The following is a 13802-nucleotide window of genomic DNA, read 5'->3' as shown; positions in this document are numbered from 1 at the left end:
AACCATTGGAGACGTGTTTCACATTTTTCGCAAAATCTAAACTCCTTCGGTGGAAATGCGATTCAAAGATTTTTTTGGGGGAAGTTTTAAGTGGTGTCCGATTTGCTAACAAATTTATTTTTAAAGCACTACATAAGAACTTAATGAATACGTGTTTCAGCAATTTGGAAAATTTCAACCAACAACAGTGCTTAATTAGCGAAAAACGTTGGTATGAAACTTTTTTGTTAACCATCGGATCAGCCTCAAACTTATTTTCAAAGATCATTTCTAAAATTCATTAGAGGGGTGTTTCACACTTTTTGAAAAATACTTTCCTTCTTTGTGGAAATGGGAGTCAAAAATTTGGTGGGTGGCCTATTACCTTCAAATTCAGTAGCATGGATCTACATAAAAAATCATTAGAGACGTGTTTCACATTTTTTGTAAAATCTAAACTACTTCAGTGGAGAGTGCATTTTAAATCAATTTTTTGAGAATTTTAAGCTGTGTCCGATTTGCATCAAACTTATTTTCAAAGCGCTATAAAAGAATATAATGAATACGAGTTTCAGCGAAACTCGAAACAGTGGTAAAATGAAGGAACGCGTTTGTATGAGTAGTTTGTTTACTGTCCGCTCAGTTTCAAAATCATTTTCAAAGCTTTTCGAGAACATTGATTTTATAACAAAAGTCCCACGGGCAAGGCAGGTCTATGCCCGCTAGTTTTAGTTATATTTTTTATACCCTGAACCCATTGAAAATGGGTAAAAAGAGTATATTGTGTTTGTGCAAAATGCAAATGAATGTAACAGGCAGAAGGAATCATCTCCGACCCAATAAAGTTTATATATTCTTAATCAGCATTAATAGCCGAGTTGATCTAGCCATGTCCGTCTGTCTGTCTGTCCGTCCGTCCCTTCGTCCCTCCGTATGTATGAACGCAAGGATCTCAGAACCTATAAGAGCTAGAGAAATTTTAGATGTAGGTGCTCCTAGTTCCAGATCGAGTTTATTTCCAATAATCAATAACTTACTCCGTTTCCAAGCAATCGATAAAAATCGATATCGATGTCCTATATATATATATATATATACATATATACAGCCAGGCATTCGAAAAATGCCTCGGTACCGAGAAGGAGATCAGTCCGACCTGACCTGTGGAAAGTTTCGTCCGCAAGTGGTGTATTCGCGGGCAACCTCCAATCTGAGGAGTCGATTTCCGAATCCGGCTGGTAGGCAATGTGAGACGTTATGCAGAACTGTAGTGTTACTTCAAATGGTAACAAACGAGATTTAATTCCAGTAGTTGTACAGTTGTTAATTTTAGTCGAGGTCTCCCCTATGTTGCTGATTTCGAAATGATGCTTATCACGGCGTAGATGCAGCCGTTGGGCGAATTGATCAGTTATGGAGTTGACTTGGGAACATGAGTCAAGCAATGCTCTGCCTTGTTTATACGCCCCTGATGAATGCAAGGAGGAGTCAATTGACAAAAATCTTCAATTACTGTGGAGCATTGATGCTCTTAAAATTCTCCAAAGTCAATCAATCCAGAACATCGGCTCTGTGAAGATATGTATTCAAGGACAACACAGATGAATAACGGCAGGATTGTTGTGCGTCTACCTTTCAAGGGAGATCCAATGTGCCTTGGCAATTCAAGCGATGTTGCATGTCGTCGTTTTTAATCGCTCGAGAGGCGCCTCAGTCAGCAGCCTACTGTTCAATCGCAATATGTAACCTTCATGAAAGAATATGAGGATCTTGGCCATATGACTTTAGTGACGAATCCGAGATTAAGTGAGCCACACTTTTATATACCTCACCATTGTGTTTTCAAACCCAGCAGTGCATCAACGAAGTTACGAGTCGTGTTTGACGCCTCGTGCACTTCATCGTCCCAGTATTCATTGAATGATTTGCTTCTCGTTGGCCCAACACTCCAAGAAGATCTGTATATACTTCTCCTTCGTTTTCGATCGGTTCGTTACGCCATCACTGCGGACATTACGAAAATGTATAGACAAGGTTTAGTCAGCCCAGTGGATCGGAAATTTCAATATATATTTTGGAGTGCATCCCCTGATGCTGATTTGCAGACCTTTGAGCTAAATACAGTGACGTATGGAATGGCCCCATACTTAGTAGTTCGCAGTTTGCAATATCTGGCAGATCTGCATGTGAACGTGTTTCCCATTGGCGCATCCATTGTTAAATAATCGTTTTATGTTGATGATCTGTTATGCGGAGCAAACGAGCTCATCAAGTTGCAGAACATCAAACACGAGGTCACCGAGATACTTCGCCGAGGACACTTCCCATCGGTAAAGGATTTAAACTTGGATGAAAACGCTGTCACTAGCGCACTTGGCGTAGCTTGGGATCAACGTCGTGATGTGCTACTATTTGAATTTAAACCCAAAAAATTGTATTCAACAGTCACAAAGAGGACTATTCTCTCGACTGCGTCTTCTCTGTTCGATCCATTAGGATTGCTGGCACCAATCATTATCGTCTCGAAAATCATCATACTGGAGCTATGGCTGCTAAAACTCGCCTGGGATGAATCTGTTCCGCAATCACTTCTACAAGCATGGAGAAACTGCGTAACGTCTCTCAAGGAATTGTCGTTGATTTCAGTACCACGTTTTTGATTGCAAGCTAAGCTCACAGACATAAAACTGCACGCTTTCTGTGAAGCATCAATACGTGCTTACGGCTGTTGCGTATATGTGCGTTCCACGGACGCGTATGGCAATGTCCAGATTCAGCTTCTGCCTGCTAAATCTCGGGTGGGTCCTGTCAAGAAGCTGACGCTTCCTCGATTAGAGTTAAGCTGAGCTCAACTTCTGAGTAAGTTATATACAACTGTCAAAAACATATTCATCGGCAAGCGTGCGTCGCGCGCATTTCTGGTCTGATTCGCAGATTGTCTTGCACTGGCTGCAACAACACTCTATCACCTTGTCGACATTTGTTGGAAATAGAGTATCCATTATACAAGATCAAACAGCAGATGGAAAGTGGAGACATGTACCGTCAAAATTGAACCCTGCTGACATCGTGTCACGTGGATGCCCAGCTAATGAGCTCCAGCAATCAATTTGGCTTACAGGACCTGCTTTTCTACGTGATTCCGAGACTCAATGGCCCTGCCATCAATTCGACAATGATTTGGATATGGACATCATCAATGTTGAAAAACGGAAGTCTACATTTGCTGCAATTATCGAAAGAATTCTATTCTGGACTGGCAGAACGGAACCAGTTCATACATTCGGGCACTTCGCCACGAACATCATCAGGATCATCCAACAGCACTATTTCAAGGAAGATTTGCAATTGCTAAGGAAACAAAGAGATTTGAAAAGCAATCTGAAATTTCTCAGCCCCTTCATAGATGACTCTTCTGGATACGAGCTCATTAAGGTTGGTGGCAGACTCGAGCATGCTGATATCCCCTCTCGTCAAAGGCATCCTTTACTTGTTCCCAAGGAATCGCAATTTGTCCACAATTATGTTCGGCATCTTCACTTGCGCAATTACCATGCAGGACCAAAGGCATTAGTTGGACTGCTGCGGCTTCAATTCTGGGTCATAAACGCAAGAGCTTTAGCACGCAGCATTGTTCGTTCTTGTGTACACTGTGTCAGATATCGTCCAGTTCTACTTCGTCAAGTCATGGGTTCCCTGCCACCTGAGCGCTTATCCACAGACAAGCCATTTCGCCACGTTGGAGTCGACTTCTGCGGTCTAGTGAATCTTCGAATACGTGGCAAGGGTCCCACAAAATTCTATATCGCCATATATGTCTGCATGGCCGTAAAGGCCGTTCACATTGAAATCGTGTCAGATCTTTCAACGAATAAATTTTTGGAATCGTTAAAACGAATGGTTGCCCGTCGTGGACCAGTATCGCACATCTATTGTGACAACGCCACAAATTTTGTCGGAGCATCCAACAAGCTACTCGAGTTAAAGAAGTTCATGTTCAACACTAGCACTCAAGATGCTATCCTATCATATTGTTCCTCTGAAGAGATAACCTTTCATATCATTCCACCTAGGGCTCCACACTTTGGCGGTCTTTGGGAGGCCGCTGTCAAGAGCACAAATAGTCTGCTGGTGCGTACCCTCGCTAACACCCGGTTCACCTTTGAGGAACTGAACACTGCAGTCGTTGAGATAGAAGCAGTACCCAACTTTCGCCTGCTGTCACCGCTATCATCTGATCCCAACGACTTAGTGACGAATCCGAGATTAAGTGAGCCACACTTTTATATACCTCACCATTGTGTTTTCAAACCCAGCAGTGCATCAACGAAGTTACGAGTCGTGTTTGACGCCTCGTGCACTTCATCGTCCCAGTATTCATTGAATGATTTGCTTCTCGTTGGCCCAACACTCCAAGAAGATCTGTATATACTTCTCCTTCGTTTTCGATCGGTTCGTTACGCCATCACTGCGGACATTACGAAAATGTATAGACAAGGTTTAGTCAGCCCAGTGGATCGGAAATTTCAATATATATTTTGGAGTGCATCCCCTGATGCTGATTTGCAGACCTTTGAGCTAAATACAGTGACGTATGGAATGGCCCCATACTTAGTAGTTCGCAGTTTGCAATATCTGGCAGATCTGCATGTGAACGTGTTTCCCATTGGCGCATCCATTGTTAAATCATCGTTTTATGTTGATGATCTGTTATGCGGAGCAAACGAGCTCATCAAGTTGCAGAACATCAAACACGAGGTCACCGAGATACTTCGCCAAGGACACTTCCCATCGGTAAAGGATTTAAACTTGGATGAAAACGCTGTCACTAGCGCACTTGGCGTAGCTTGGGATCAACGTCGTGATGTGCTACTATTTGTATTTAAACCCAAAAAATTGTATTCAACAGTCACAAAGAGGACTATTCTCTCGACTGCGTCTTCTCTGTTCGATCCATTAGGATTGCTGGCACCAATCATTATCGTCTCGAAAATCATCATACTGGAGCTATGGCTGCTAAAACTCGCCTGGGATGAATCTGTTCCGCAATCACTTCTACAAGCATGGAGAAACTGCGTAACGTCTCTCAAGGAATTGTCGTTGATTTCAGTACCACGTGTTTGATTGCAAGCTAAGCTCACAGACATAAAACTGCACGCTTTCTGTGAAGCATCAATACGTGCTTACGGCTGTTGCGTATATGTGCGTTCCACGGACGCGTATGGCAATGTCCAGATTCAGCTTCTGCCTGCTAAATCTCGGGTGGGTCCTGTCAAGAAGCTGACGCTTCCTCGATTAGAGTTAAGCTGAGCTCAACTTCTGAGTAAGTTATATACAACTGTCAAAAACATATTCATCGGCAAGCGTGCGTCGCGCGCATTTCTGGTCTGATTCGCAGATTGTCTTGCACTGGCTGCAACAACACTCTATCACCTTGTCGACATTTGTTGGAAATAGAGTATCCATTATACAAGATCAAACAGCAGATGGAAAGTGGAGACATGTACCGTCAAAATTGAACCCTGCTGACATCGTGTCACGTGGATGCCCAGCTAATGAGCTCCAGCAATCAATTTGGCTTACAGGACCTGCTTTTCTACGTGATTCCGAGACTCAATGGCCCTGCCATCAATTCGACAATGATTTGGATATGGACATCATCAATGTTGAAAAACGGAAGTCTACATTTGCTGCAATTATCGAAAGAATTCTATTCTGGACTGGCAGAACGGAACCAGTTCATACATTCGGGCACTTCGCCACGAACATCATCAGGATCATCCAACAGCACTATTTCAAGGAAGATTTGCAATTGCTAAGGAAACAAAGAGATTTGAAAAGCAATCTGAAATTTCTCAGCCCCTTCATAGATGACTCTTCTGGATACGAGCTCATTAAGGTTGGTGGCAGACTCGAGCATGCTGATATCCCCTCTCGTCAAAGGCATCCTTTACTTGTTCCCAAGGAATCGCAATTTGTCCACAATTATGTTCGGCATCTTCACTTGCGCAATTACCATGCAGGACCAAAGGCATTAGTTGGACTGCTGCGGCTTCAATTCTGGGTCATAAACGCAAGAGCTTTAGCACGCAGCATTGTTCGTTCTTGTGTACACTGTGTCAGATATCGTCCAGTTCTACTTCGTCAAGTCATGGGTTCCCTGCCACCTGAGCGCTTATCCACAGACAAGCCATTTCGCCACGTTGGAGTCGACTTCTGCGGTCTAGTGAATCTTCGAATACGTGGCAAGGGTCCCACAAAATTCTATATCGCCATATATGTCTGCATGGCCGTAAAGGCCGTTCACATTGAAATCGTGTCAGATCTTTCAACGAATAAATTTTTGGAATCGTTAAAACGAATGGTTGCCCGTCGTGGACCAGTATCGCACATCTATTGTGACAACGCCACAAATTTTGTCGGAGCATCCAACAAGCTACTCGAGTTAAAGAAGTTCATGTTCAACACTAGCACTCAAGATGCTATCCTATCATATTGTTCCTCTGAAGAGATAACCTTTCATATCATTCCACCTAGGGCTCCACACTTTGGCGGTCTTTGGGAGGCCGCTGTCAAGAGCACAAATAGTCTGCTGGTGCGTACCCTCGCTAACACCCGGTTCACCTTTGAGGAACTGAACACTGCAGTCGTTGAGATAGAAGCAGTACCCAACTTTCGCCTGCTGTCACCGCTATCATCTGATCCCAACGACTTCAGCGCTCTCACTGCAGGACACTTTCTTTCGTTACGAGCAGATCACAGCTGTTAAACAGCAATTTTGGCGTCGTTGGTCTGCGGAGTATGTGAACGAGCTCCAAGCCAGGACAAAATGGACTTCGGCTTCCCCAAATTTCACAGTTGACTCTATGGTCATCATACATGAGGACAACACACCACCATTACACTGGAAATTAGGGCGTGTTGAGTCTGTTGTGAGTGGCAAAGATGACCGGGTTCGTGTCGCATATATTCGCACTGCCTCTGGACTCTGTTGCCGGCCAGTACATAAGCTGGCTGTTCTACCTGTCTCTCGAAAGAGATTTCTTTCAAGGCGGCCGGGATGTTCGGTCATATACCTCATATATACATTAGTCAGGGTATCAATAGCAATGTCAAAGCAGATTATGTTAACATATGCTAATTCTCTTCTATTTGAATGTCATAAGCACTCATACACATGTACGAAGCCTCGCTCTCTCTCGAACTCTGTAATTGCTCGGTCCCTTTAATCTTAATTTATGTTAAGAAATCAGTTCTGTAAGCATCATCATAGAAATCAGTCGTGTTTCTCATCAATTTGTAAAACACGCCCACTTGAGATAAGATTCTTAAAAGGTCAAAAAAAAACGCTTTTGATCCAACATTACACATTTCAAGACAAAATTAAAAAATCCTCTGTAAGGGTATACAAGTTTGATATCTGTAGCTCTCCTTACCCACAGCTATGCTCTTTTCTAATTTTAATCATTAAATCGAAGAGTCTTCCTTTTGCCTATTACATACAATTGTATAAACAGATGACTTCAGTTGTCCTTCAGCTTCCAATCCCTATGGTCATATTTTCCTAAAACCCAGTGTTACTTTGCTTGTCAGTTCTTTCTTTTCGGGTTGCACTTTAATCAATATATTAATGTTATTATTAATATTAATGTATAGTAATAGAACAATCTTAAGTACATTCATAACTGATAAATGCATATTTTTGCAAAAGTAAAAATATCCGTATGTTTATTCCTACCATCTTATATACATCAACATGTTAATAACATCATTACAATTTTTTGTCCCTCACAGCTAGAAAAGTTCCGAAACCACAACTCGCAGTGGCTATGTATGGTAGAGTCGCAGCAGGAACGGGATAACGAGCAAGACTACGTTGATAATAATGATAATGATAATGATTTAAACACGTTTATACGATCTGAGTACTTAGACAATTGCAATATATACAACTCAAACATTAATGAGCTTGAATATGACAGCCCAGCTATATCCACTTATAGCAAGTATGTAAGCACGTAGGTATAACAACATGGAAGTATGAGTCCTGGTCGATAACTCATTTTTCTTTCGCACAGGTATCGGCGCGGCCAGGATCTTGATGGAATGTGTAATATGAGCTTTAGCCCCAAGTCGCAAGGTTCCAGCCAGGGTGGCGATGATACCATTTCTATGTTAAGGTCCAACAAGATTGTAGATACCGATGGCTTACATCAAGAGCTAACATAGTAAGATAAAACAAATTAAGTAGTCTATTTACAGCGTTGAGCTCGACGGCATTGGCATAACAGAACAGATGTAACCTAATATGTCGCATGGTCCCATGTGGTAAATACATATACTGGCGAGGCAGCTTTATTCCCGTCATTTACAAAACTAAAATTTTCGTACAATTTTCAAACTATATGTTTTAATTGGTAGGTTTTTGCTTGATTTTTTTTATATATAACAAAAATTGACACACAAAGATAGGCTTTTTGCTGGTCTAGTCGTCTTTTCATTATACTTATTATTCTCAATGGGCTATTGCTTGGGCTTGCACACTCAGATCCGATAGCAGTCTGATGGTGATTGAACCGAGAGGCTCTTGATGAAGCTATATAGACAGCTAGTTCAACCGGCAAGCCTAACATTTAATTCACACAATATTACCGGCCAGTGAAAACCATTTGTTAAATTATTTTAGTTTAAAAATTGTATCAGATAGTAAAATCTTAGATGTTACTATAAGCCGCAACAAATAAATAACAAAACCCGCCACAAGCAACAAAGAAATACGAGTACAATAAAAAGAACGCGTGTCTTTGTCCCGCTGAAGACTAAATGCGATTACAGAAATTGATTAGTGGCGTTTTTACTGCTGCTTTTCTACCATAGCGGTATATGAAATTGTAGTCCTCTACTGATAAGACTTAGCTCACGTGAGCGTAGAGAATCTCGTAAGTGCGATCTACGGCGTTAATCAAAAAAGGTGGCAGAACTTTAGCGACTTCCCGCCCGATCTGCCCGGAGGCGGATGAGCGAATCCCCGCTCTTTAGGTTGCAATTGGCCTTCCACGGTAGTTGACCGACGTATGCAGTTGTGCCCATGGGCAGCAACTGACGAAAATTTGAGTGAAGGCTTTAAGCAGAATTCTGCATCGATGTCGTCGATGGTCATGGCAACTGGGAGTTCGACTTTGAGTGGCGGTAACAAACAGTAGTGCGCAAGAGAAGTTTGCGTCCCCCTCACCACCCCAAGGTTTTGATTAAAAGACAAAAAATAGCATACACTGCCGCTCACTTGAATAGCGGCCCTTTTCTGAGATGTGAAAATACGAATTACTCACAGATTAATGCACTTAGTTGTACAATTATGTTTATTAACAGAAACATTATAATTATATTATTAACAGAAACACTCATTCATTCAAAATTTACAGTGACCAGGTAGGCTTTTATTATTTTGACACTTTAGTCTTGATTCTGGAATGTTTCTATCGTTTAGCCTTTAGCTGTTTAGCCGTTTAGCTGAGCATCAGAATAAACAAGTGGACGCGCTTAATAAATAAAATATTAAATTAATAAAAAAAGGAAAATCGTGCACACTTAAATAAAGAAATGAACAACATTAAAAAAAAATATTTGGCAAGTGAAAAAAAATTTAAGCAAAAAAAAAATACAAGTTTCCACACAACCTTTGTTTTAATAACGTTTATATGTAAGTATGCAGGTTGTAGGCTTAAAGTGACCCTGAAGAGGAAAAATTTTCGCCGTGCACAAATAATTAATATCATTTAAAAGTGTGTGAGTGTATGCACCCAAGAATTCTACGGGACAACGTCTTAGGAAAATAAAAAACAAAGCAAATTTAAAATATATCCGCTGTTAATGGAGTGAAATACTCTATAAGGAAATTTCGCTCAATATTTTATAAGTTATTGAAAAAGATAAATCAGAAGAGATTGACGATATAATGTCTAAGGCAAGCAACAACAAATATAATAAATGAATTTCTTAGCGATTCATTTTTGTCATTTGCTTATAATGATAATTCTGCAAATCAAATTTTAGATAAATTGGACTCACTGTACGAGCGTGAAAGTTTAGCCTTGCAACTTTCCATACGGGAGCAGATATTAACATTTATATTATATGGCGACAATTCACTTATGAGTCATTTAAATAGATTTAACGAATTGATGAATTAGTTAATGACATTAGGAGCTAAAATTGAAGAGGTGGAAAAAGTGTCACACTTACTTTTAACTTTACCTACTAACACTAACCAAAGAACATATAGACTGGACATCACATAGGAGAAACGATGGCACAAAAAGTATCGGAGGCATCTGCTCCAAACTAGCGAGGAAGGGAGTAAGATATACATATGATGTATTGTTGAACTGCCTTCTCTATAGGAATGTGCTGGGCGCACTGTCTTCCATATGATTTGTGCGATAGAACGGCAAGGCTGTTAATTTTTATCTCGCTCGCACTTACTCTCAGCTCTCAATGCTCTCTCTTAATGTTTAGGGATTGTTTAAGTGTGTATGTGTGTGTATGTGTCCGACAAGCAAAACTGCGCACAAATTCAATTTTTTCTCAAACGCTGAGGCGTTTCTACCCTTTTGAAGGCACGAGTTATATGAAATAGAGAAAATGTTTGCCACGTCGATGCGAAGTTCTTGCATTTTAGCTCGTTATTGTTGGTAAGGGTACCTAAGCGTTGCTATGTGTGCATTTTAAATATTTTCGCTATTCACACATACTTGAATATTTTGTATATGAATAGAAGCATTTATGCGCTTGTGTGTCTGTTGCTTGCCTGCCTGCCTGTCCCCGATGCAAATTTAACAAGATTTTGGGATTTCTGATACTTTTTGTGCCAACGTTTCTTCTTTGTGATGTCCAGTCTATATGTTCTTTTGTTAGTGGTATAAGGGTGTATTGTATTTGTCCAAAATTCAAATGTATGTAACAGGCAGAAGGACCCCATAAAGTATATATATTCTTGATCAGCATCAATACCCGAGTCGATCTAGCTATGTCCGTCTGTCTGTCCGTCCGTCCGTATGTATGAACGCAAGGATCTCAGAACCTATAAGAATGTAGATGTAGGTGCTACTAGTGCCTGCGCAGATCGAGTTTGTTTCCGATAATCGAAAACTTACTCCGCTTCCAAGCAATCGATAAATATCGATATCGATATCCTGTTTTTTTGGGCAGTTTTGGTAAATAATAAGAGCTAGAGTCACCAAACATGATATGTTTCTTCTAAAATATTGTATATTTGTCAAGTATCTTTCATTTTATACCCATCGCCACCTCTCTGCTACCATGCCAGAGCTAGAAATCAAGTTAATAACCCAACTTTTAATGCCAACCAATTTAAGCCAAAATTTAAATGCAATTGACTTTTTCAGTATACACAAATATTCTATGATACAATGAGATATACTGTTGAAAATTTCATAAAGATCGGTTAAGAAAAAACCAAAGTTATATGCAACTGCGCAATTGAATAGAGCAGCATCTTTAAGAATTTCTGTATACATGTACACACACTCATTCATGCGCATCTGCACACCGGGGAAACTATTTTTTTTTTGCTTTTGTGGCTGTTGAGTAGAGTCGACAGCAAGTCGACAGCGGTCATTTGCGAGTTCGAACCCTGCCAAGGGAATTTTTTTTTTAAATTTATTTGGTATTGGTATTCCCTAGTCGGGAGCTCCCGACTAGAACCTCTTGTTTGTAATGATTCTGCATGTCAGTCGAATTTTTCTGCTTGAGTCTGTCAATGTTCTCCTAGTTTTTTCGTATTGGTCTGGGTCTGTAGTCACGTTTCTGCCGAGGAATATGTCTAATGGTCTCTTGTTAGTTGTCGAGTGTATAGTGTATTTGTAGTCGTATATTGATTTGTTAAGTAGTTCTTCGAATGTTCTGTGCTCCTGTTTTCTTTTGTTGCATCTCATAATATCTGATAGTGTTGAATGAAATCTTTCTACCTGACCATTCACTGTAGGGTGGTGTTTTATAAACTTCTATATTTAATTGGTCCTGCATCATAAAAGTGATTGAGGCTGAATTAAGGGATTTTTCGCTATCTGTTACAACGGTTTTAGGTACATCAAAATAAAAAAGGATTTCATGAAGTGGTTTTTTAATGTCTTCTATTGCCCTAGATTTGATTATTCGTCCCTGAGCTAATTTCGAAAATTTGTCTACTGCCGTTAGTACTACGTTTTTTTCCGTCGTGTATATGTCGATGTGGATTGTCTGTCCTGGGTATTCGGGGATTGGTGTTTCTTTGCGTTTTGGATTAGTGGGATGCCTATCGTATATTTCTTCTTTACAAACCTGACACTGTTTGACTAATTCTGTTATTCGTTGCATCATTTTTGGGAAATAGAATCTTTCGGACAATTGTATTTTGTTGGCTAGTGCGTTGCGGTGGGCTCTGTTGTGTGTAACCAATATCTTCTCATCTTGTTCTGTTTCATTTGTTAAATCTTTTACTTGAGACTGTGTGAATCTAATCTTGAAGTTACTAAAATGTTAGGGATATATCTGCTTAATTTTGTTCATTATTTCTTCTGAGGTTATTATTCCGTTGATTACGAATGGGTTTTGATGAGCTTTCAGTATTTGCGTAAGGTCGTATTCTGAGAAATTTGGTCGAGTAATCGTATGCCTGTGGAATGTTGGGAATGGGATATGGAATTCGTAATTTGTTTAGTTGGCTCTATTGAGAAATATCTGGGTTTTAAATACGTTTATTGGAGCTTCTATGTTCGGAATTAAGTTGTGGCTTGAACTGCCCTGGGCTCAGCTGGGTGGCAGCTACTGATCCAATATTATTGATCACAGGGATACGTGATAGCGCATCGGCTACAATGTTATCCCTACCTGGCTTATAGAGGAGTTCGTATTCGAACTCTTCTAGGTAAGCTTTCCACCTCTTTATCCTAGCGTTGCCGTTACAACTGCTATGGGTCACTTGTTTTGGGATAGGATAGCCCCACAAGCAAAGTTGGATGCATCTGTTGTCAGATGAAAATCTTTGCTGAAGTCCGGGTAATGGAGTATTACCTCATTGGAAACTAGGGAGTTTTTTATTTTATTGAATGGAGAAGGCAGTTTTTTCTATGTCTGACTCTTTAAGGGGTATTTGATGAAAGCCACTTTTCAAATCTAAGACAGAGAGTACTTTCTTATTGCCTAGTTGTGCTAGTACCTCGATAATTTCAGGTATAGGGTATTTGTCGACAGTAGTTTCTTTATTTAGTTTCCTGTAGTCTATAACCATGCGATATTTCTTTTGCCCGGAGGCATCTAATTTTTTCGGGAGAATCCATACAGGTAAATTGTATGGGGATCGGGAGGGTCTGATGATTTCGTCCTTTAAAAGTTCATTGATTTGGGTGTGTACTTCGTCTTTTAAAGAAATTGGAAATTGGTATAATTTTGAATATTTGGTTGAGTCGGTTTTCGTTCGAATTTCTGCTCAGCGGTTGGTTGTGTATGTCAGTTATTCGTCCGGATTGGCGAATAGGTGTGGGTGCATTTTAACTAGTTGATTAAGGCATTTTTTTCGTTCGTTTGTCATATGTTCTGTCCGTGCTATTACCGTGCTTACCGCCTCAATTTTTTTTTGCTTAATGGGTATGCATATATTTTTCTTGATTATAAGTAGATTCTTGCTGCTTAGTATCACAGCCTCTAGTTCCTTTAGACTATCGTTATCTAATATAGCGCGGAATGATTTTAAGGTGGGTAAGAGAAAGAATTATATTTTTTTATCATTTCTATTAAAAAGATTAGCGAACTTGTGGTGTGTAATT

General features: G+C 40.2%; 1 protein-coding gene across 3 annotated transcripts in view; it reads left to right on the top strand.

Annotated features, from left to right (window-relative positions):
* The window catches only part of Kap3 (kinesin associated protein 3), a 72589-nt gene extending 63772 nt beyond the window's left edge, over nt 1-8817 (top strand). Inside the window, exons 8-9 of one of the 3 annotated variants that reach the window (XM_032433426.2) lie at nt 7774-7985; nt 8058-8817. In XM_032433426.2, coding sequence (XP_032289317.1) covers nt 7774-7985; nt 8058-8208 — 363 coding nt within the window. In that variant the 3' untranslated portion in view covers nt 8209-8817. Of the gene's footprint in view, nt 1-7773; nt 8002-8057 lie in introns of all 3 variants that reach the window. The other 2 variants (XM_015168263.3, XM_015168262.3) reach the window with 2 other exon arrangements.
* The last annotated feature ends 4985 nt before the right edge of the window (nt 8818-13802 follow it).

This window comes from Drosophila virilis, unplaced genomic scaffold (assembly GCF_030788295.1).
Source record: "Drosophila virilis strain 15010-1051.87 unplaced genomic scaffold, Dvir_AGI_RSII-ME tig00001822, whole genome shotgun sequence".
Classification (NCBI taxonomy): Eukaryota; Metazoa; Arthropoda; class Insecta; order Diptera; family Drosophilidae; genus Drosophila; species Drosophila virilis.
Note: the sequence above shows the minus strand (reverse complement) of the source record. Positions and strands in the feature narration are given on the sequence as shown.